This window comes from Podarcis tiliguerta (assembly GCF_965153285.1).
Source record: "Podarcis tiliguerta genome assembly, chromosome: 1".
NCBI classification, from domain to species: Eukaryota; Metazoa; Chordata; class Lepidosauria; order Squamata; family Lacertidae; genus Podarcis; species Podarcis tiliguerta.
The window spans coordinates 75,598,088-75,623,888 of record NC_139534.1 but is presented as its reverse complement, the minus strand read 5'-3'; the positions used below and the strand labels follow the sequence as shown (position 1 = coordinate 75,623,888).

At 39.0% G+C, this 25,801-nt stretch overlaps 1 protein-coding gene and 1 long non-coding RNA gene across 12 annotated transcripts in view; both read left to right on the top strand.

Annotated features, from left to right (window-relative positions):
- The window catches only part of ANO5 (anoctamin 5), a 66,488-nt gene that overhangs the window by 6,315 nt on the left and 34,372 nt on the right, over positions 1-25,801 (top strand). For 2 of the 11 annotated variants that reach the window (XM_083428924.1, XM_083428921.1), the window contains exons 2-5: positions 12,964-13,034; positions 15,664-15,711; positions 19,248-19,292; positions 22,668-22,781. In XM_083428924.1, coding sequence (XP_083285050.1) covers positions 12,964-13,034; positions 15,664-15,711; positions 19,248-19,292; positions 22,668-22,781 — 278 coding nt within the window. The remainder of the gene's footprint in view (positions 1-12,963; positions 13,035-15,663; positions 15,712-19,247; positions 19,293-22,667; positions 22,782-25,801) is intronic. The other 9 variants (XM_083428929.1, XM_083428928.1, XM_083428931.1 and 6 more) reach the window with 5 other exon arrangements.
- LOC310682706 lies at positions 1,587-9,034 on the top strand. The gene is made up of 4 exons (XR_014514114.1): positions 1,587-5,790; positions 5,864-6,058; positions 6,432-8,039; positions 8,763-9,034. It is a non-coding gene; the product is annotated as an uncharacterized lncRNA (long non-coding RNA).

Below are 25,801 nucleotides of genomic sequence, written 5' to 3'. Positions count from 1 at the left end.
CTCTACTGATAGTAATTTGTCAGCTTCTCACATCTGCCTTAGACCATCAGCTATATCTGTATCTATTAAGATTAGCATGCTGTACAGTCTAGACACACTCAACCCTGTTCTGTCATTTTGGGGAGAGTCCAACAATAGCACAAAAGGGGTAAGGTCTCTCAATGCCTGTTCTTTGATGTGGATTTGGCACATGAAATTTCCAATTTGGTACCATGTCAACCAACCCTATATATTATTATGATGTCATCATCCAGTGGGCATTATGAAAAGGGGGGAAAAACAGGAACCTGGAACAGACAAGTTTCCACTGACTACTATTCCTTCAAATAAACAGTACTGCTTCCATGTTATTCAAAATACATGTTTGCTCTGCTGTAGAAAAATACTGAGTTTTAAAACTGAGTCAGTCTGTCAGTATTCTAGTCTGAAGGAAATGTATTTGCATCTGGATTAGTTTTGTGAAAACGGGGACATAGTTAAGGCACTGGCATTATATATATTGAAGTCTGTTTTACCCTGCCCATACAAATTTGAGAATGAGGTCTTTAGTTCATGGACACAATGTTGATGTAAAATCATTAGTTCTAAAGTAGCAACTTCCTACAGGGAAAGGGGAGGGAAACTTTTGTTGCTAGTTCTGACCAAATATAGCCTTGCTGTGGCGCTGACTCACATCAAGTAGAAGTGCACATTCACTGTTAAGCCTTTTGGGCAAGGTTTTCAGTTGCAGTGAATGAAACTGAGTCAGGGACATCTCAGCCTTATGGTACAGATGATTTTAGGATTAGTGCAGATATTAGATCAAAAACTTGGTAGTTGTGCTCTTTGCCTGTGTTTTGAAAGCTAGTGCAGGGACATGGTGAGGACAGACAAATAATCTGAGTGATTTTGTTTTAAAGAAGAAGAAGAAGAAGAAGAGTTTGGATTTGATATCCCGCCTTTCACTCCCTTTAAGGAGTCTCAAAGCGGCTAACATTCTCCTTTCCCTTCCTCCCCCACGACAAACACTCTGTGAGTTGAGTGGGGCTGAGAGACTTCAAAGAAGTGTGACTGGCCCAAGGTCACCCAGCAGCTGCATGTGGAGGAGTGGAGACGCGAACCCGGTGTACCCGGTTACTAGTGTAACCATCCCAAACACTATTTATATTTATCTGTATAATTGTTTTCTTGCCAAATGCAAGTTGGGAAACATGCATTTATCCAGATAATCAATCTCTCAGTCAGCTCTTAGTTTTGTTTTGTCTCCTTCATATGGTTCTCAAGTTTCTGGTTTCTTCTTCTTCATTTTATTGAACAGCTTAAAATTTTATTTTTTGCATTTTCAATTTTACAAACAGAATAAAAAAACCTACAAACATAAAATCCTCTTTGACTTACCTCCCCACCTTCATGGATCTTCATATGATAATTTTCCCCTCTGCATCTCTTCCGTAGCTCTATTTTTATAAATCCTTTATCACTCCATAGTTCGAATTTTTACTACAAGTTTTCTGTCAATCCTACCAATGTGTGTAATTGTTTACAGTATTTTTAAAAATAAATAATAAACTTACCCCATTCTTTATTAAAGTCAGTCTCTACCTGGTTTCTAATTCTTCCTGTGTTTTGCCATCTCAGCATAATTCATCAGTTTTATCTACCACTCTTCCTTGGTCAGAGTTGTGCCATCTTTCCATCTCTGGGCTAACATCATCCATGCAGCCATGGTTGCATGTATGAATAATTTTGTCTGGTCCTTCAGGATCTCTGGACCTAAAATACCTAAAAGAAGAGCTTCTGGGGTTTTTTACAAAACATTATTTTCAGCATTTTTTCCAGTTCGTTATTTATCATTTCCCAGAAGTCTGTTATCATCTTACATGACCACCACATGTGATAAAACATGCCCTCTTTCTCTTTACATTTCCAGCATGTTTTAGACTTTGATTTATACATTTTAGGTGATTTACTAGGAGTTAAGTACCAACGATACATCATTTTCATATAGTTTTCTTTCGAACAGGCTGTCAATTTTAATCCTATTGTCCATAATCTCTCCCATGCTGCTAATTCAATATTATAACCAAAATCCTTTGCCTAGTGAATCATAATCGATTTGACCTGTTCATCTTTTGTTTGCCAGTCTAATAAAAGTTTATACATTTTAGAAATTAACTTAGTTTTATTTTCTAACAGTTCCCTTTCAAACTGGGAGGTTTTGTTTTTATCCATCTTAAACACTTCATTAAGTTGGTGATATTGCAACCAATCGATTACTAATTCTCTTATATCTTATGGGGCTTACTTGGGGGGTGCACGCCACCTTCGTGCTTCCCCCAAGGCTCTCGTGACGAGCTCCCCATTCATGGAAAAAACAGCTCATCATCCACTGCCATTCCACAGTAATCCAGAAGTCCAAGTTTCTGGTTTATTGTTTATGAAACTAATGTTGCAGATGAGCCAGAGTAATTACAATTTCAGTTGCAATTATGACATACCTATATTGGCACCGCCATATAGGTTTTGAAATTATCCATGATAATATTGTGAGCTATGAAGGCTCTAGCTGTGCTCTAGTTGAGCAATATTGAAGCAATATTTTTAAAATTCATGGATGAGCTCCAGCCCTTAAGCAATAATAAAAAAGCACTCTCATCTCACAAGCATACTTGGGGGAATCTAAAGAGATGCAGAAGTACAATTCCCCTCCTCCCTCCATATAGCTTTAGATAGACCATAAGGAGAAACTACTCCTCCCCCCCAAAAAAACCCAGTGAGGACAGAGCATTCCTAATAGCCATGGAACACTGAGTCATTGAAAAATAAAATGGCCGTGGGAGGGGGGAATAGAATCAGCCTGACTCTCTGAAAGTGGCCTGTAAAGAGGAGGGTGTGGCCTCAGTTTCAAAGGCTTCAAATTTTCACTGATCAGCTGACATGCATGCAGGAGAGAGAGAGCAGGCTAGGAGTGCAGAGGGGAACAGGAGGCAAAGAATGGAAGGTAGGCATAAGCCATAGCCATAATTACCAATGTTTTATAGATTTTATTTTTGTACAAGTTCAGAGTGTTTCACATATAATCTGTTTCCACACTGGGCTTTTACTGTGAAATAGTCAACTGTTTTCATTCATTTTTACAGAGCATTAGCTTGGTATTGTCAACAAAATGCCCTGCTGCTATATTTCCCCTGCTTAACTTCCTTCCCTGCCCCCATGTTCAGAAATTATGCCTCCTTTAACACTGTATTGAATTTCCCTAGGGATAGATGTTTTATGGTGCATCTGTTGGAGCCAGCTGGTCTTTCGTAGCTTGCTGTAGCCATTTCCTTTCATACGCTTTGTCTCTTTTCTAACAATAATTTCTATCGTTTTCACCATCCCCTTTCCAAATAATATTGCCTTCATATCTATTTCTTTTACCCAGCCCCAAATTGCAGCAGAAGGCGTATACTTATTGTGAGTGCAGCAAAGGGGGGGTGAGCATTTCACTTTTCACCTGCACTGTGGTCCATGTAACATTCCCAGAAATTTGGGACTGGGGAAAGGGGAGCTACCCACATGGATGCAGAATATTTCTTGGATTCCATAAGTCTGGAAACCGAGTTGCTATTTCATTTGCAGCTTTAAGTAGACCAGGAATGATTGGGTGCTGCTGATTGTCCACATCTGGAAGCACTGATAGTATCTCTGGGGCTAACTTTTATTTATATACTAATGCATATAACAGCCCTGTAGCCATATGCATGTATATATGGAGGGGGGCAGAAAGGAAGCATTGATGGATGCTTTCCTTCTACCTCAGAAATAGCTTGTTTTTAATGGGGGAAACTGTTGTTCACTATTTGGAATAGAGAAATGGCAAGCAGAAAAGGGTAAGATGTATTCCAATTACTTCTCTAGTTTTTTCTTTTCTTTTTTTTAAAAAAGGCCATGGCTTTGTGTGTTTGAACCTCCCCCCCCCCCCCCAGTCCTAGACCAATACTTTAACCATATTTTAAAAAATGTTCAAAGCAGCTATAATGTAAAGAATAAAATTCTAATCCAAAAATCAACAATAAACATACAGTCAAACCTCATTTGTGGAATGTAATCCATTCCGGAAGCCCGTTTGGCTTCCAAAATGTTCAACAGCTGAGGCATGGCTTTTGATTGGTTCAAGAACTTCTTGCACTCAAGCGGAAGTCGTGTTGGGCATCTGGCTTCTGAAAAACGTTAAAAAACCAGAGCATTTACTTCCAGGTTTTCAGCATTCGGTAGCCAAAATGTTAAAAAACGGAGCTGTTCTACAACCGAGGTTTGACTGTATCACTATAAACTTAACAAACAGGTAAAAAATCATCAAAGCCCCTTGGGATAGCATGGAATCAAAAGCCAAAGTTTTTAGAGCTTTTATTAAAATGATGTGGAGCAGGTCAGTCCCTCCTCATGACTTGAAGTCATTTTACAGCTCTGCTTGGAGCAACATATTCATATGGTATTCATATCTGACACACTGAAAAAATCTGGAGCGGGGTCTGATTAGACAAAGAGAGTTCTCAAGGGGGTTAGGGTGTCATGGTTGTTTGCCTGTAACGTGTAGCTAACCCCTCAATACTCTTCCTAACAACACTGAGAGATAGGATAGCATGTGTATTCCCAGACCAGTACTTAGGAAAATGTATTTTCAGTTTGTTGAGCATCTCTCGTGAAATAATTAACGTTCTCTTGGGATGATGACTAAACAAGGATGACCTTGTTTTTGTATGTATATGATGTCTTTAGCTCACAGCCACAAATCTCCACATGTACATGTTGAAGATGTCAAATAAAGAAACAGTTGTCAAGTGACCAAGATGAAGGAATGACCCATTTAGGGATCTGATTAGCTATTGCACACAGCTTTTAAATTGTCCCAAAAGAAGGGACTATTCCTACCCTGTTCTGTCATCATTTGTTACAGCATATAAAAACAAAAACAAACTCTCAGTTTTGAAATAAGAATATTAACTGTGGAGTTTGAAAAGACAGAGGTCATTTTTCATATTTTTTTTGGCTGTTCCACTTTCATTGATATTGTAACAGCTGCTTAAACATTGTGACAGACATTGTTTAAATACGTTTGTCACTTAGGCATAGGCTGTATATGAAGAACATATCACTCTGATGACAATAGATGTCAACATCAGATGTATTTAACATTTGTAAGTATACCCTACTGTACACAGTATTCAACAATACAATTGTCATTATATACTACTTCAGCATAATCATAGCACTTCATATACATTATCTCACTAACTTTTACAACTATCCTGTAGTTTAGGTCAGAAATACTGTAACCATATTTGTGATTAGGGACTGAATTTGAGAGATAAAAACCTTGTGCAAGGCCTGCTAGTGAATTTATAGCAGAGGGGAGATTTGAATTGGTTTATATCATAGAGTGCTAGCCATTATTTTCCAAACTGATGTCATTCATGATCTTGAAAACTATAGCAAGACCTGCTCTCGCAATTCACTTGCAAATGACAAGGAATTGAAGTGCTTTTATATTTTCATTCAATATTTTACTAGAAGTGGTGCATGCTGCAGAGTTGCTATAAGGGGAAACAAATAAACAATTCAGTATTACTTGTTTCCTGTATATGAAATATTTGTGATCTATAATAATGAAAGTAACTAAAGCAAAGACATAATGCAAGGTGGTGAAGACATAGTTGCAAGAGATGCTACTACAATAAATACTGGATTGAACCTTCCTTTACCCTTTGAGGACTTAAACTTTCATTGAAATCTGAAAGGGACAGTCTGGCTGTCTGGTCTGGAATTTGTGTATAATAATAATAATAGTAATAATAGTAATAAATTTTATTTATATCCGGCCCTCCCCAGCCGTATACCCCAGTGTATACTCTTACACTTTACAGCCTTTGAAATACTAACTTCTTTGGCTTTCTTATACATATTTAGAGTTATTGGCTGAAAACAGATACAGTTGAATAAATTAATTCCCACTAGTCTCAGGTTGCCATTTTATGGATTGTATTCAGTTGTATTACTCCACTTGCAAAAAGCTTTTTGATCCAATGGATACTTAAAGGTAAAGGGACCCCTGACCATTAGGTCCAGTTGTGACCGACTCTGGGGTTGCGGCGCTCATCTCGCTTTATTGGCCGAGGGAGCCGGTGTTTGTCCGCAGACAGCTTCTGGGTCATGTGGCCAGCATGACTAAGCCGCTTCTGGCGAACCAGAGCAGTGCACAGAAACGCCATTTACCTTCCCACTGGAGCGGTACCTATTTATCTACTTGCACTTTGTGCTTTCGAGCTGCTGGGTTGGCAGGAGCAGGGACCAAGCAACGGGAGCTCACCCCGTCGCAGGGATTTGTACCACTGACCTTCTGATTGGCAAGTCCTAGGCTCTATGGTTTAACCCACAGTGCCACCCACGTCACTAATGGATACTTCCATTAGTGTAAAGAGGAGGAATGGTTTTTGGTAATTCCTTTTTTCCTCTGAAGCCCTATGTACCCAGCCAATCTGCTAAAGAAGTGTGATGGACCTTTGCAACAAAGTGGTAGGTTGTGCAAAGAAATGCAGTACATAGCAAAGTGGGAATCTGTGAATATCACCTCTCCCCACCCCATTTCACCTCATGAGCACAAAGAAGCATGATATGTAAAGAAATCACATGCTTATTTTGTTATCTGAAATTCTTGATGGGGTCAGTATTTTCTTCTTGTTATCTATTGCTGATAAAATAGTTCCAGAGAACACACTCTCCAGAAGCCACAATACTTTAGGTGTGGTCTAGTTTTATAGCTTGACATTCCAAGTGATGATATAGCTTCTCTCAACAGGATTCTTGTGATACCTAGGGATTTTTAGAACGACCAAGAATGTGGCGAGATGGCAAATGCCCCTGCGGCATGAAAACGCTTGGTGGGGCACATGCTAAAAAGCAGCTCTGCTAAATTTAACTTCTTTGGGCCTCTAATTTTTCCATAGCTTTACTTTGAAATTACACAGTGATATGTGGTTTGCTATTCAAAGACTTCTTCTTAACTATAAGTTAGGATATGTGAAAGACCAGACTTAGCATCTTTGGAGCAAGCCTGACATGTATTGTGCTGACAATTACAAACTGAAAATGGATACTTAGAAGAAGAAAAAGACCTTTGCAAGACCACAGTAAAGCCAGCAGCCAGCAGCCAGCTCTTACTTTATTTTGAGTGCAACCCGAAACTATAATATGAGTGAAAGATTAAACATTTGCTACAAGGATCTATGGATTTATACTTTTGAAAGTTTCAAAACTGTATTGCATTAGATACAGTAACTCATTATCTCATTTTTATTCCGCTTGGTCCCCAAGATTATCTCAGATAGAATTTTCAAATTCATTTTGTTTATTTTATTTTGTTTTGTTTAATTTTTTTGTTGGTTTTTACACAGCATAACATCCTTTTAAACATAATTTCAAAGTTTTTGGCTACCACAGTCTAAGACTTCCTTCAACCTTGACTGATGGTTTTCTAAAGCCTTTCTAATTATGTAATTTGTTACTATAATTATTGCTATAAACTCAAATTTCCAATACATCTATTCTTAATTCTTTTCACATTAATTTATAAATCACTCCTTACAAAACGTCTTTTAACCCTACAAGCGATGCCAATTGATTACAATTGCTTTCCAAATATATCAAAAACTTATTCCATTCCTTTAGGAAAGTCTGGTCCTGAATTTCCCCTGTTAGTCTCGCCATCTCTCTTACCACTCTTCTTTAGTTGGTATTTCTTCTTGTTTCCATCTTTGGGCTAATAGTATCCTTGCTGCAGTTATCACATAAAAACATTTTTTTATCATTCTTATGAATTTCTGTATCCACCATATCCAACAGAAGGGCTACTGGTTTTTTAACAAATGTGTATTTCAACATTTTTTTTATCTCATAATAAATCATTTCCTAGAAGTCCTTCACTTTCTTGCATTCTCACCACATATGGTAAAAGGTACCCTCTTTTTCTTTACATTTCCAACATTTATTATCTGTTTTATACATTTTAGCTAATTTCGCTGGTGTTCATAGAATCATAGAATCATAGAGTTGGAAGAGACCACAAGGGCCATCGAGTCCAACCCCCTGCCAAGCAGGAAACACCATCAAAGCACTCCTGACATATGGTTGTCAAGCCTCTGCTTAAAGACCTCCAAAGAAGGAGACTCCACCACACTCCTTGGCAGCAAATTCCAGTGTCGAACAGCTCTTACTGTCAGGAAGTTCTTCCTAATGTTTCGGTGGAATCTTCTTTCTTGTAGTTTGGATCCATTGCGCCGTGTCCGCTTCTCTGGAGCAGCAGAAAACAACCTTTCTCCCTCCTCCATGTGACATCCCTTCATATATTTGAACATGGCTATCATATCACCCCTTAACCTCCTCTTCTCCAGGCTAAACATGCCCAGCTCCCTTAGCCGTTCCTCATAAGGCATCGTTTCCAGGCCTTTGACCATTTTGGTTGCCCTCCTCTGGACACGTTCCAGTTTGTCAGTGTCCTTCTTGAACTGTGGTGCCCAGAACTGGACACAGTACTCCAGGTGAGGTCTGACCAGAGCAGAATACAGTGGCACTATTACTTCCCTTGATCTAGATGCTATACTCCTATTGATGCAGCCCAGAATTGCATTGGCTTTTTTAGCTGCCGCGTCACACTGTTGGCTCATGTCAAGTTTGTGGTCAACCAAGACTCCTAGATCCTTTTCACATGTACTGCTCTCAAGACAGGTGTCACCCTGGTGTCACAGGTGTTATATACCACCATTTTGTTTATTTTAAAGTAGCTTGCATATATCAACAATTTTGAAACACACAAACAAAATAAATTGTGCAGAGGAAGAGGCATCAGCAAAAATCACCTCCCCTCTTCTTGCATTAGTGGATACCTCTGTTGCTTCAGCAGTGCTTCTGTGTGCATAAGATTCCACTCAGTATGTTGAACTAGGAGAGGATATTAAGAGATTTTCTCTGAATCAGGCAGGATGTTGAAAACCAAATGAGGAACAGGAACAAATATCAAGCAAAGAGATACAGTGACTAAATCAGAAATTGGAGAAACAGAGGGCACTTAAACCATATCCACATGACAGAACTTCTGCTGGGATGATCTATTTGAAAGCCTCTCACCTCATGTTTTAGCCTGAGGAAAGAATTTAATTATGCAAGTCTTTATCACTAACAAGGGGAACCAAAGTACAAACCAAACCAAAGTTGGGTTCAAATGTGCCTCAGCAAACAAGTTTTCATTCTATAGAAGGATGTGGTTATTTCCACAAAGAAAAAAGTTTTACATGATTTATTTATTTCTTCTGTCCTTCAGGGTAGTAGTAGTGGCATGGAATTCCATGGCTTATTTGTGTATCTTGAGGTAGATTCACACCATACCTTTAGAGTGCATGACTTTCCTGAAGAATCTTGGGAACTGTGGTTTCCCCTTTACTTTCAGTGCTCTTAACAAACTACAATTTCTGTGATCCTTTGGGGGAAGCCATATGCTTTAAATGAATGTTGAATTCACTTTACATGTATGGTACGGATCTGCCCTGGTTTAGCATTGTGAGAATGAGCCTTTGCAAACCTGAGACATGCATGAACTTCCTCCCCTCTCCTCTGGTGTGGCCTACAAGGAGGAGACTGTAAAATCCCACTTCTGGTTAACCATAGTTTTATTCTGTTGTCTGAACCCTAACTGTAATCTTGAGTATAGTATTCTTATACAAAACAAGCCAACTTCATAAACTGTGGCTTGTTTCATTTCATCATTGTTGAAATTAACTACCATTTGTCCAGGTTTGAGTGAGACAGAAATCTACAATCAATTCAAAATGGAAACAGAAGCTTCTGAACACTTCTCTGTAGCTATGAGAGAGGAGAGGTACAGTAGTACCTAGGTTGTTGAACTTAATCTGTTCTGGGAGTTTTCCGATTGGCTGCAGGAGCTTCCTGCACTCAATTGGAAGCTGCAGAAGTCGCGTCAGACATTTGGCTTCCAAAAAAACGTTCGCAAACTGGAACACTCACTTCCAGCTTTGCAGGGTTCGCAAGCTGATTTGTTCAGGAGCCAAGCCATTTGACAACCAAGGTACCACTGTACTCAGATTCATCCAGTTTAGAGTGTTCATTACACTCAAAGGCAGGGAGGTCTGTAGGTACAGAACAACATGTTCAGAGCAACAGAATGATACAAGTCTCTTGGTAGAGCTGGTTTGAAACAGATTTATTATGTGTTCTCTCCAGGCAGTTTTAATTCCTTTGCCACAAAGTAGATTTCATTCTGCTTTAGAAACACAAATCATTTCTTTAAGGATTTGTTCTGCAACAGATATTGCACAATGGAAACTCAATTCCTTTGTGCTATGTCTGTTCCTTGCGTTTTGACATTGCATAGGAACCTTTGCTGTACACTTTTCAGTGCCTGCTTAAAACATTTTTGTTCAGGCAAGCCTATCCAGACATATTGACATGTTTAATATAAACTGTTTTTGTTGATAATTAGATAAATAGGGACCGCTTACTAGCGGGAAGGTAAACGGCGTTTCTGTGTGCGGCTCTGGCTCGCCAGAGCAGTGATGTCACGCTAGCTACGTGACCCGGAAGTGTCTCCGGACAGCGCTGGCCCCGGCCTCTTTGAGTGAGATGGGCGCACAACCCTAGAGTCTGTCAAGACTGGCCCGTACGGGCAGGGGTACCTTTACCTTTACCTTACAACATTTCTTGTAAACCACATAGAGGTTTCACTATAGCCAAGTGAAATGTAAAGTTTATTAAATAAAGTGAATATGTGCTAGAGAGAGATTGCTTGCTGGTTAGTGTATATACCTCAATATGTTTCAGACACATTTCAAAGGAAATTTAATTCAGTTTTCCCCTCCTTTCTATCTAATGAGATGTAGTTGTAAATCAAGAAGATATTAAGTTTCTTCTTTAGCCAAATTTAAATTTTTTTAGTGTTTCGCAGACTGACTTCACAGAATTGCCTTCCATAGAAATGGGCTTAAGACAAAAGCCTAAGCATAAGTTCACACATGCATATTTGGTAGTCGGTGACAGAAGCATCAAGTATAGGTTGCATGTGAGAATTAGAATGAGTTCCATGTGATGGTACTTCAAAGGCAGTTTACACAATAAGTCAACAAGGTATGCTAATAACATTGCATGTTCAACATACAACGTTCAATTTACATATACTACTAGATTCATGAATACAAGCTCAGCATAGTGGAATACAAAAATCCAAAGCTGCCATTCTAGGCATGCTTGGGGGCAGGATTATGGTGAAATCATTTGGGCTCATAAATGAATGGTCTGTGATCCAAAGCTGTTTGGACTCTCCACTGTGCAAATAAAGCTCTTCTTTATGTAAAGTTTATGGAAATTTTTAAGCCATGGAAAACAACCAGTTTTGCAACAGGAGGAAGTTCCAAAGAACAGGTCCGAGTTTCTCCATTGATTTCAGTAGAAATAGAATTTCTTCGATAAACTGAGCAGGAAACTCCTAGTAGGTGGGGGTCTTGATGCATATTTTAAAGATTTCATGACCATATGAAATAGGTAAATTGTGGTCAGTGTTTCATACTTGTATGCAAGAAGTTCATTGAATGCCAGACATAGATGTTTCAATTGTTTTCTTTCTCGCTGGCAAACAGTTAAATCAACAGCAGCAAGGTATAAGGATATAAAATATTATCATGTATATTATCACTTTTGAAAGATTATTTACCTCATGTAAATTATATAATCTGATATCAGGGCATCAGTTGGCATCATTAAAAACCATTTGTTAGACATTGTATGCTTGCAGGTAAAATAAACAGCTCTTATTGAGCTCAGGACAAAGTGTGAACAGAGAAAGCCCATTTACAAGAAAGTTCTTCGTGTGAATTCCTGCATTGCTGTTAGTTATTAGGATGCATGTTGTTCTGTGGCTTTTTTTCATGTAATGATTCAGAGGTACAAACTCTATGTAGGGTACAAGTGTGGCCAGAATACAGGATAATCTTTGCTTGAAGGTTGATACTTCTTTCAGTGTACAGAAGACAAGATCCCATTGCTTGGAGAAGCACAAAAAAGTATTCTTCATTGATTCTTTAACAATGAAAGGCCAGTTTCATTTTCAGGAAATAGTTACAGAACAAGCACAACAATGTATTTAGAGCTGGTTGACATGTTAGTCTGTTGCAACAAAAACAGCAAAATAATAATAATTGTGGCACCTCAAAGACTGACCCATTTATTATGGCATAAACTTTTGTGGATTATGTGGAGTGTTGAACAGAGTTGCTGGTACACATATGTGCCAACTCTATAGGGCAGAGGTGCCTGCAGCCCCCCTCCCCCAATGTCTTTTGGGATGGGGCTGAGCCCCCCCCCATCTTGAAGGGATGGAGGAGGCCAAGCCCTTCCTCACCTACCTGCCCCCCTCTCCTACCTTTGTCCTAACTTTTGCCTCAATTCAGTATGTTTTCACAGATGTGATCAAGGGCTGTAGCATTAGCAGAACACATGCTTTATGTGTGGAAGGTCCCTGACATCTCCAGGCAGGGGTGGAGAGCCATCACAAATCAGCTAGCTGACCAATAACTCAGTAGAAGGCAGCTTCCTATGATGCAAACACGCTTGTCCTCCCTTTGCTGTACATGATGCACTACTTATTGTGGGTGATAATGGCCTCTCAGGATGTAGCTACTAAAATATGAAATCAATATCCCAGAATTGCAAGCATGGATACACTGCCAGAATTGTCTGTGTTGTTATGTGACTGCCTAGGGCACCTATTGGTTAGTACATGTGAACAGAAAGAGTAAGCCTCATTAAACTCAGAAAGCCTTAGCTCTGAGTAAACATATATAAGATTGGGCTCTAAATATTTCTTTTAACTTCAAACATGATTTTTTTTAAAGGGAAGCATACATTTGAGGTAAATATGAATTTTATTCCTGTATTCTTTAGGTGAAGAAACTAATGGACCTTTATTTGAAAATTTATCAAACACAGATTCAGAACTGCCTTGCAACTCTGAGGTAAGGTTTAACTGTGGGCACAGTTCGTTTTATAAAATGTGATTTTTGATACTGAAAGGGAAGTAATGCTGTGGGTAAGTGAAAACCTCATTAGATTGCCATTAATCTCTCAGGGAAGGCATACACCTTAATATTTAGAAGTTGGCTTCTAAGGAATCAGTTATAGAATTCTCAAGGGAAATCGGAAGACAAAAAGAGTGGAATGCAGGGCCTTGCCAGTCTACAGAAGACAAGCAAAATGGAGCCAGGAAAGTTTGTCCACCCTAAATTCCATTGCGGAGCAGAATTGTGCAAGTTTCCCCAAATCTAGGAAACTGCATATAGAAGCCTGGTTACATGTGTGAATTGGTTAGATGATTAAGCTGATGAATGCTACATGAAATCAAATAATGTTATGTGATTTAGATATGAGAAAGCCATCTATGCCTTGTGTTTGTATTCCCATGTGATATAATAATAAAAGTATTAATTCACAGTTCTCATCATAGTTAATGCTATCTATTTCTTTGCATAGCTGGAAGAATAGTCTAACCTAGTTCAAGGCAGCTTCCTATAGCTTAATGTAAAGTGTTTTCTTAACAACCCAACTTAAACTGTATTTATTTTATATATATTTAGTGCTGTATTTATTTATTTATTACTTTAGGCTGATAAAGTCTTGATTTGGTATTGGTAGCCCACTTGTTGTATACTTTGGATACTGTATGTACTTGCTCTTGTAAATATATATTCTCTTCATTACTTTAGTGAAATTGTTCAGGTTCAGGTTTATTCCCATACACCAGGAGAAGAGCTGTGCTTTCACTACACTGGTACAACATCTGCCATATTCTAGACTCACCATCCCAGAAAAACACTCTGCTCCAAAATATAGTAACAGCAACTGCCACACCCCATCGTCCATGGCAGTGGAGTGAGGCAATGGTGTGGATTTGAGGTTGAGATTGCAGAGATGTCCCCATGTTAACCAGATGTAGGAGGAGTCAATCTCTGTTCTCTCACAAAATATACACCTGCCAGATATAATGATGTCGCAGCATCTTCCAGTGTGTGAACCACCGTTGAACAAGCACAAAGAGGCCAGTGTATGTATCCCTCCACATAGAAGTTTATTTCCCTTTGTACCATAAACTGTGCACAGGTACTGTTTATTTTTCAACATAATAGCCACATATTGACAGCAATAATGCCCAATGCCATAGGGCATAGAGCTGGAAAATGAGGTGCAAGTTCAAGACACACTGTAGAGGAATGGGGAGGGCAATATGATTCTGCTCACTTTTGCAATTATATTTCAAGGCAAATGTATTTTTGCTTTATTGGGTAAAGCCTGTGTGTAAATCTGATACTAAAATTGTATTTTTTGGCTTCTGGTTGCAAAGCAAATGTAAATTCAGTAGCTGCATCGAGGCTACACATATTTATGATAAATATGGGCAGATATTTGCTACTTCATTTAAGTTTTTTCAGCATTTTAAATTCTGATTTCTTTACAATTATGTACATGAAATGCATAGTATACAAGATGAGTTATGGATAAGCCATTACCAAAATGTTTTATGAGTATGCATTTTGAGTAATATTTATTGTGATGAATGTTAGCCTAAAATTAGTTCTGTTTGGCTGCCATACTTTCACATAATAAATACCTTATCCACTTTGCTTGCTGCAATAGTTACTGTCCAATATATTCTGTTGTACATCTTTATCTAATTTAAATACAAAGGTGATCACTTGTTTGAATTTTTGTGCTAGATGCTCAGTGACAAACTTGAATCCAGTTTAATTTGTGGATGAATATCACCATCTGGCTTTTATTGTCTAATACTGTAACTTACTCATGCACTCATATGCACTGGACTGAAATTAACCTAGAAAAATTTGCACATCTTGTTTCATATTCCCTACCTGTATTTGAAACTAACGCATCAAACATTTGTCTTTATATATCTTCATGCATCACCACTATACACCCCGCTCGACTGCCAGTTTAAACTCATGTTTTGAGATCACTGTTGGAAAACCTTGTCCTAAGCATTTGTTTGTTATTACATAAAACATTAGATCATTTTTCATACCGAATTTACTCACTTCTTGAGGTATACAACAAACTTCTAATTTACATAGTAAATTTGATTGTATTCAAGAGACCACTAGATTATAGAAATTTCCAAAAGCTTTTAGTGACCGACAGGAAATTTATTATGATAAAAATGTAAAGAAATCTTCCTTTCCCCATCATTTCCAAATGTGGTATAAAACTGTTATCAAAACCATAGCCTTTTTCTATTTTTATTTTTTTACAGCAGAATAACCAAAAGATTATTAGATAGAAACTTTTATTCCTGTTTGCAAAGAGGAAGATAATAACCATGTAAAGCATAAATTACTGTGGTTTAAGTTTCCTCACTTTATTTCCTCACAGGAAATAAAGCTGACAGGTGGCTATGGCAGTCTATTGTTTCCTTGAGAATTAAACTGGAAATTACTCACTGCAGCTTTAAAAACACATACAAACCCTGCAAGGCTTCATGGTTACTGCTGGGTTTTTTATTTTTTGTTTTAAGCACCCTGCAGCTTTTGCATCAACACTAATCCCATTATATTTTTCTCATGATGCCACTGGCAGGGCCTAAGTACCACTGAGACTACATTACTCATCTCTGATCTTCAAGGGGTAAGCAGCAATCAGTGGCAGTGGTTATGCATCCCTGCATGAATAGTCTTGTCTCTTACTGTATGTCAAAATGCAACAACAGCAAAAAAATATTTTCCAGTTTTCTTAAGATATTTTGGATATCCCTTCAACAATCTGTCCAATAGACTCTCCAGAACAGTGTGGAAGGTAAAATGGGAGACTGCGTGAGAAATCAGCAACAATGATCCCCCTTTCTCTTACATTAGTAGATACCTCTACGAGAACAAAAGCCATTCTGCAAATGCAAAGGTGACCCTTGATTTTCTTCCTTTGAGTTACAGTATCAAGATTTCGGAAATAAGGGTAATGTCTGTTTCTGGAATGACACTTTAGAATAAGCGATTACCCTTTCGATATGGAGTCTCTGTCCATTCAAAAATAAAACAATTATTGTCTCTGTAATTGCCTAGTGTTCTCAGTTTGCCGGCATTCGTTTTAATCATTAAAATGGACAGTGGTATCAAGGACAGAGAGTACACCAAATATGAAGTGACAAATCTGCATAAAATTTCTACACAGTGCTGAAAACTGGAAAGTTTTTTTTATTATTATTTCTTGGGTTTGCTGTGGAATGACTTGCTATTATGTGTTTGGATCTTTTCTGCTGTTTTAACAGGACTTTGGGTTTATTTTCTACCACCTTGCTCATTCATCTGTCAATGGGAGCCTGCATGTCCCTTCTGAATAAATGGACTTTCAACACCCCCTCGTCCTGTACTGAAGCAAGCATAAATGTTGGGCAGTGGGGAGTCCCTAATGGATCAGTTTGAAAAATGAAGTCCAAGAAAGTGTAATGCTTTGCTTTATTAATTACGGTAACAACATGCAGCTAGTGAAATCAGGATAAAAATGGTATCTGTTAACATTCTTAACATGGTATCTCGCTTTTAATCCAATGAATTTTGAATGGAGTTGAGGCAGTCTGCCTTTCAGGTACACCTAGATATCCTTAGCTTCACGGACGAAATTATATGAGGTGGCCGCTGACTTCTTACTATCATTGTGTATTGGTATTACTAATACGGGTGTTACTTTTCCATTTATTTATCTATCTGGTTTGTGGTGCCCAATTGATAGATCTTTATCGTTATTTACTGTACTGCCCCTTGTATTCTGAGCCAAGAGAAAGTTATAACTCTGGATTTACATTTATTTATTTGACGTGCTTAAGTGAAGTTGGCCTATTTTAGTTTTTTTCTTACCTAATAACTTCCATGAATGTTTGTCTTTTTATGGTTTTAATCAGTGCTTTTTTTTCCTAGGGGGACGCCGGGGTATGCATCCCCTAAACATTTTGTGAATCTAAGTTTGGCCTCGTTGAGGGGCAGTATTTCAATATGTGTAGGAAAATGAGAGTACCCCTAAATTTTGTTGTTGGTTTTTTTAAAAAAACACAGGTTTTAATTAACATGTTATATAATATTTTGTACAATTAAGCAATATAAAGTTTGTAATTGTGAAATATAACTCCCAACACAATGTGTTGTGAATTTGAAGATTTGGAAAAATATCGCTGTGACTTTTTACTGCTTTTTATGACCATATATTCTTCCTTGGTATTTCTGGTCAGTTGATCGCTCACACTTCCATCCCAGAATCATGTTAGCAACTTTGGTGATATCTTGGGTATCTTACAATACAGTGCATATGCATCATGAACATCATCTCCTTTTTGTGCACCGATTTTATTTCTGAAGTGATTTGTTGTACTATACATGTGCAGATTGCCAAACTGTGGTCTGTGGACCCTAGTGCTCCATGAGCTTTATCTAGGTGATCCACAGCATGTCTGCATCAAACACTCATATTTATTTTTAATTGTATTTTATTGCTTCTTTTTTATGTATTTTATTGTATTACAATTTGAAATTTATGGCATGCACACTGTAATGCAATAAAATACATGATAAGAAATAAAAGAAGCAATTAAAAAGCAATTAAAAATCATCTAGCATCTAGCACAGTGCATCACGATTGCTACAACAGGCAGAAAAATCAATAAATGGTCTGCCAAGACTTCAGCAATTTTTAAGTTGTCCACAGGGAAAACGGTTTGGGAACCAGTGGCATATGCAGCAAATAATTCTTACAGCATTCATCTGATATAATAAATGTATAAGCAAGTATTATTAAAAAAAGAAACACCAAGAACTCTTCTGTTAATATAATTTGGTGGTGGAGGCCGTAACCAAAATTTGCTTTTCTTAGCTATGTTACTGGTGACTGACCTCATATTTGTTTTGGAGTTAGCAACTACCATTAGGGAATGAAGTGCTAAAAGCTTGTAAACAACGTACTTAGCTGTTAGGGTACAGACAACTTGGATCTTGCTTTGACTTTTTAAATAAGAAGGCACTGAAACTGGTTTTAATCATATTGTGGTAAAAGCCTCAGGACAGAAATAAAATGTGAGGCTTTTATCTGTTCTTAGCTTTGTGAACTGGAGGGCATATCCATTCTTCCAATTTTGCTTTGGAGCATGTAACTAGAAGCATGGGAAACTGCCTCAGAGAAAACTCTCCCCCCTGCATGGAATGCCTCCTTTTCCTTCGAAAAATACTTCTGATAGCAATAACTGCAGTGCCCACTACATAGCTCTGAAAGTTCTCCTTTACTGCTATGTGGACAGAAAGGGACGTGGGTGGCACTATGGTCTAAACCACTGAGCCTCTTGGGCTTGCCAATCAGAAGGCCAGCAGTTCAAATCCCCACAACGGGGTGAATACCCGTTGCTCTGTCCCAGCTTCTGCCAAGCTAGCAGTTTGAAAGCATGCCAGTGAAAATAGATAAATAGGTACCACTGCGGCGGGAAGGTAAATGGCCTTTCCATGTGCTCTGGTTTCCATCAAGGTGTTCCGTTGTGCCAGGAATGGTTTAGTCATGCTGGCCACATGACCTGGAAAGCTGTCTGTGGACAAACGCCTGCTCCCTCGGCCTGAAAGCGAGATGAGTACCACAACCCCATAGTCACCTTTGATTGGACTTAACCATCCAGGGGTCCTATACCTTTTTTCTTTTTTACGTATGTGGACAGACTAGTCATACAATGGGCAAGTTCAATTCCCTTTCGTCACATATATTTCAGTGTGGACACATAAATGCAACTTGGGATGTCTGCAGGAATAGCTATAGCTTCCTGGCATCAAATTACCTTGATTGTAAACTTCCAGCTCTTGCGATAACAGGAATTGAATGCAAAATGCTCAGTCTGTATTTGTCCATGGGTGTCTCTTGGAGCACATTGTTTTCTTGTTGTGAATGTGTCATAGAGAATTTAAGAACCAGATCTCCAAAAATGATATCTTGAATGTATGATATACGTATTAGAACTTAAGGTCTATGTAAGCATATAATGTCTTTGAAATAAGTATTCTTTATTATGGCAGGTTTTATTACTGCAGCCATAACTTTCTGATCTGGAAAAATGAGTCTTGTACCTGACTTTACGCAATTGTAGATATAGGTTTTTAAAAAAGTAGTGTGGTGACATGCTAATTCCCTGTTGGTTGTTCCAGAAGGCTGGAAGGAGATACAATCTGTTCCTGAAGCAACGTCTCAGGGTAAACCATAGAGAGCTGATACTGCTAATAGCTTGGATGGCTGCAGTGATAACAAGCTTCACTATGTGACGTCTCTGGTTAATTGGGAATTAAATTTGTAGCCTCAATAGTCTTTAAATAAAGAATAGTAGTTTGCATAATATAAACAAGAACAGAATTTAGACCAGAAAACCCCCCCAATAATGATCAGTGATTTTTAGCTTGTTTCTTAAAACAAAACAAACCCACAGCCACCCTAACATAATTTCATGTTAAACTTGATGACAGCATCAAAGCTCTGCCTAAAATGACTGCAAACCTTATCCAATTATTTGACAATTGGACATTATATGATATTTAATTTCTGACCGGGGTTTTTCAGCATTGAAAACCTTTGTATTAGGGTGAACTTGATATTACTAGAGACTCATTCTAATCATTGCAAGGTACTGAGTACCAACTGCAAGGTACTGAATACAAACCTAATTGTAGATTAAATTAAGCTCTGTTTTGCATGCATATGTTGGGAGAAACTGCAATTGCTGTATTGGAACAAATTTCCTTCAAACACCCAACCACCATGCATTAGATGAACATTTGCATAGCAGCTGTTGTGATTTTTGAGTCTGCTTCCCACACAGAAATAAAGCGCTCAGAGATATCCCACAAGATAACGTGGAACAAAAAGCATAATTAAGAGTCAGTTCAACAGTGTGATAAAAGCAACATATGACATTGTAGCAAAATTATGAAAAGGTGCAAATGACACTTGAAACTCTGTGTCACGCACAAACCCAAAATTCAGCTAGCAGAATAAATAATATGGGCTTCGTAGTGGAATGAAAATGAAGAGCTACATTGCATAATTGTGAGAATGAATAAAACCAGTACTGCAAAGCATTTGGCACTGCATATAGCCTGAATTTCTATATATGGTTTCTGCTGCTACTACTGATGGCACCAAGTCTAGTGGAATTCAGAAAGGTAAACATAGGATTTTATTGTTTGTTGCATTTGTTCTCCACTTACCCATAAAAAAATTACAAAGGCAGATAGCACTAAAGTCCACAAAATCAATTGACTTGACTGCACACACCATAAACAATAGTACAGTAAAATCAGATAAGAAATCCAAACAGCGGAAGCCAGTTAAAAACATAATTCAGTCTAAAACACAGAGCAGCCCAGAAGAATGACTCAGAAGGCCAATGTCTGGTTAAATAAAAATATTTTTTGCCTGCCTGCAATGCCATCCAAGGTCCCTACTGAAGTTTAGCCTAACTCATATGGGACTTGACTTGGTGCAAAAAAAATTCTCAAATTTACTCTGGTAATGAGATAGCTTTAAGAAGGCCTTGCAGTAAAGGAAGCCTCTAGCTTAAGGCACCCACTGCTGTCCAGGGTATATAATCGCCAATTTATCGCCAACTGTTTCTCCTCACTATTTCCTTGCACAGTAAATTTGGGAAGGGGAGGGAGATGCAGTACTGGAGGGTTGGCAATAGAAGGCTACTGACAGGGAGTTTTCTTTGACTTGGTCTTTCCAAGTTTTGTTGTAGAATTCTTGGGCAAGCCCTGAGACTTCACTAATGAAATTCAGAATAGTCAAGTCAATTATGAAGCAAATCAGAAGGAAACTCACTTTACAGCTATGCGATTAATAGCAATCTTCTAAGTGCATAAAATAAAAATAAAACTAGCTGAAAAAAGACACCACTCCCAGATTTATGGAGTCTTTATGGAAGCAAGTACCTCGATAACATTACTTACCGTATTTTTCGCCCCATAGGACGCACTGGCCCATAGGACGCACCTAGTTTTTTGGGGGGAAGATAAAGGGGGGGAAATTATCCCCCCCCCCAGGCCAGGCAGCTCTCTGCAAGCCCCAGCCCCCAGAACAGGCAGCTCTCCGCAAGCCGTGGGGGCCCAGCGTGAAGTCGCACCGGGCTTCCACGGATTGTGGAGAGCTGCATGAAGCTCGAAGCCTGGGGCGCGCTGAGCTCAGCTCGCCACAAGCTTTGGGATGCAGAGAAAGACCCTTCTGTTCCTCCTCCAGCTTCGAGGCAGGTGTGTGGCTGAAGGGGCGCTGTGCTGTTCTCCCTCTCTGCGCAACACCTCTCCTGCGAAGGAGAGGCGCTGCGCAGAGAGGGAGAACTGCGCAGCGCCCTTCAAGCGAAGCTGGAGGAGAAAGAAAAGAGGCAGCTGCCCTAGCCGCGTGTCACCTCTCCAGCTGGGAGAGGGTCACGGGGCTGTTCTTTAGCCCCCCGCACACTCTCCGGGCTGGAGAGATGGCGCACGGCTAAAGAGGCTGCTGCCATAGCCGCGCGCCACCTCTCCAGCCGGGAGAGGCTGCGTGCGGCTATGGCAATACCCCCACCTCCCACAAAAGCCCACAGGAGCCGCGCACCCTTTAAGGAGCACACGGCTCCTGTGGGCTTTTCTAGAGGAAGGAGAAGGGACTGACTGGCCGCGTCAGTCCCTTGTCCCTCCTGAGGAAAAGCTGCAAGAGCCGTGCGGAGCTTGTGTGCAGCTTTTGGGAGCTTTTCCTGCCTGCCTGCCTGCCTCCTGCATTCGCCTCATAGGACGCACACACATTTCCCCTTCATTTTTGGAGGGGGAAAAGTGCGTCCTATGGGGCGAAAAATACGGTATATACCAAATTTGTTCCCACATTTGTTACTGCAGAATCCAAAGTCAACTAGATTTTGTTGCTAAGCATCTGTTGCCTTCTTAAATTTTTATTTAAAAAACAATTACAGATTTTCTTTACTTTCAGAACCACTGCTGTGCTTCCTGCTTTCACATGTTGCAAGTGTGTTATTTTAACAGCAGAGTGTTATTATTTTACAGTGCAAAATTATGCTAGGACTAAAATAACTTTTTCAGTGTTTGCAATTGCTTCTAAAAGCAGACATTTAGGCAAAATGTAAAAAGAATTTAAAGATGGTTGTCTTTTGTCATTGTATGTTGCATTTAACATGTCTGATGTATGGCAGGTGAATAACCTTTATGTGCAATGGGCTTCAGATGTTCTTATATATTTCATTCAGTCAAATGTGTGACTTGAAAACATCTGTGATGTATGGGAGTGTGTGAACTTGTTCATGCATGGAGAGGGGTCAGTAGTGTGAGTGACTGTCTGGAAATTAGTGATTAATAGAAGAGGGCAAATGCGAGGAAATGTAAAGGGGAAGAGTACACACACACACACACACACACACACACACACATTACACCCATGAATTATGAAGCATTTCCCTCAAGTTATTTCATAAATCTCATACTTCTTTTGGAAATAGGAGACTGAGTGCTTGAAACAAACTGGAAGATGTGTGGTTTTCGGCCATGTTTATAAGCAGCCACAAATATTAATAGTGTACATTATATTCTATATAGATTGATAAACGCCATCAAAGCAAGGACTCTGTTTTCTTCAGGGATGGTGTCCGGCGAATAGACTTCGTACTTGCATATGTAGATGATCCAAAAATAGAAGGAGAAAAAAAAGTGGTAAGTTTCTTTTATGACATTTTCTGAAGGAGCAACTTAGGAAACAAATGTTTGCTTTCTGTTTTTGCCTCTTGTATGACCAGAAAATACCAGCTCCAAGCAATTTACTGAGGCATGATGTAGTTCTGTCTGAATTTCTGTTCTAAGTTGGCATCTACTTCTTCAGAAGTGTCAGGATGCCATTTTAAGTGTTGCATTCTTCACTGTTAATGATTCTGCTCTATACGTTTAATATTATCCATGTAAAGTTCTGTTAATGCCTTTATATATCTTCTGAATATTCATAATGTAGCTTTTAAAGTATAGATGTGCTGAGTGGTGCCAGTTGAGCTGCAGCAATCGTGTGGTTATCCTAAAAGGAAGGGTGGGGAGCAGCAGCTTCTTTTCTCTGATGACGATAGCAGCATTTTGACTGCAGGTCTGAGCACTATTTTGTGTAATTGGACAGTTCATAGAATCATAGTTTGTGTTGCCCTTCAAATAGTCAGTGAAACAACAACAGACATATTGAATGACTCAAGATTAAGATTGTTTGCAGTTCCTCTTGATGTTGGAGATTGCAGTCATGTCAAGCACATGTGATTCCCTTAATTGTATGAAATTAGCCAACTGGTCCTTCATTGCACAAATGGGAATGCTGTAGTGTTCTTGGTCTATCCCTCATTCCCTTGCAGGTAGAAAAGTCTCTGGGAGGGATTCAACACATGAATCCTATCAGCAGAAGCCCTGAGCAAGGACATCCACTTGTGCAACAGCCCCCCCCCCTTTTCTGTGTGCCCCCTGAAATTGGTTCTGGGGGATTTTGGGAGAAACACTGAAACAGCATGCATGGGGAGAAGAGGGGGAAGCATTGCCTCACTGCAATGTTGGATTCCTCTCTCAATGTAGGAGAGGAATGTATGCTTAGACACTGACTTTGTGCAAGAAAACTCAAGGTCATGGAGCCCTGAAACACTGTTAGGAAAAAATTAAATAGACCTCCATCTCAATGTGACTTGCCTTTATAATCAAAACAATTTATTTCCAAATGTATTGGAAACATATGTTGTTGCATAGCTTACATAAGATACTATATATTTTCAGGGGTCCAGTAAACTAATCATAAGCAACAGCATTTCAGCAAATGTTTTTTGTTTACCCATCTAGTGACTCGCTGCCAGAGTAGTTTGAGAACCAGGCTGTAAGCAATTTAGATTTCCTTATCCACAAAAGCATAGAAATAATCTTATCTTCTAAGATGGGGTGGGAACTTTGGCCTCGGTACTTTGTACCACATCTAGTTCCATATAGCTGTTATACACAACAGCAGGGATAGCCAATGTGGAGCTCTCCGGATGCTTAGACTACAGTTTCTATCATTCCTCACCCTTGGCCATGCAGTTATCAACAACATTTATAGGGTTCAACACTGGCTACCTCTGCACTACAGAGAAAGCAGAGACAGCTTTGCCTATTGCTAATCAATCACTTGGCAATGAATAGAGGGGATTGTACGCTAAATTGGTTTCCTGGTCAGGGTGTCTTTTCTGGTGGTGTAACCCTACATGATTTTCTTGGGACAACAGTACTTCAGAGATCCCAGCTACCATCCTGTACTGATAATACTATTTTCCCTTGGAGACCAGGGGGTTATATCCAACTATGTTCTAATTATTGAAATTAATGGCCTAAATTAGTCGTGTCCATTAATTTCAGTGAGTTTAAACTGAGTTGGCTATGACCCTGGCTTATGTAGAATCAGATGAGCAATATATGAATCCCACAATGTGACTAATAGCTGTTGCTCAACATACACATCTGTATGATCTTAGGCAATAATGCAGAAGACTTGCAGGCTCCAGTGACTGAATAACTGGATCATTCACTGAATCATTTGGCAGTTTCCTGGGGTTTGCTTACATGACCTTAAGTCTCATTGTAATATGCAGCACTAGAAAGTTTTTGGCTTTTTAGGTTGCCTTTGCTTTTTTATATTGGCTTGTTCTGCATGTTTTCTGATGGCAGTTTGAAGATTAGACTATGAGCAATTTGGATGCCCTTATCCAGTGTAGCATATCACTAATGCCACAGACTGAGCACTGTCATATTTCTGTTCTTGTGCAATTTGTTCTATTATAGGATGGTTGGGTGTGTTTTTAAAGCACTACATATGCCATATTATTTTTGCATCTCAATTGTTCCATGGCTTTCAGAATGCAATGTAAAGAGAGATAATACATGGCATGTTATCCTTAAGTTTGCTAATTAGAACCTTTACTGCACAGAATTACTCAATAAAAAATGCATAGATAACATACACATATTCTGTATGTAATCCTTAGAAAAGAGATCATCCTCTGGTCTCACCTCTGGTAGGAACCATTTGCACATGAGGCCTATGCACCCAAGATAGTTTGCAGATCCACAGTTAAATCTTTCAGTTGCATTCAGACAGCAAGACTAGGCTTTTGCAACACTGCTCAAGTTTCACTGTCTTTTTCCTTGGGGAGTTGTTTATTGTGTTCCTTTCTTTTTGAGACTGTGTGAGACCTTCCTTTCTGAAGAATGGAGAGTTTAGTACAGCATCAAGGCCATTGCTGGTAGCAGACTAGTCCTCAAAGAAAAAGTCATGGAGAGACTGCTTTCCTGTCCCAGTTTGTGTCAACCCCAGCTTGACTTTTTGTTGGTTTAAAAAGCCCAAACCATGGAACTGTAGCAAGTGATTTTCTTTTTGCTGCATTAAAAACTCTCAGACTGAAGATCATCTGAATATCTGTGAGGGTTACTCTATGGAAATAAACTAGAAGATTGACTAATCTTAATAGAGATATTAGTTTTAACATCTTCCGACTGCCTGAATACATTCAGTCCAATTATATGTCATTGGGACAAGCAAAGCTGAAGGCATTGTCAGACGTAAAGGCTTACTTAGCAACGTTTCCCGTTTAAGCAGTGAACTCTAACCATGGATTTTTTATTTTTTATTTTGCTGTTATAATGGATTTGGGCTTGACACTTTGTTGAGGATTGGGGGGGGGAAT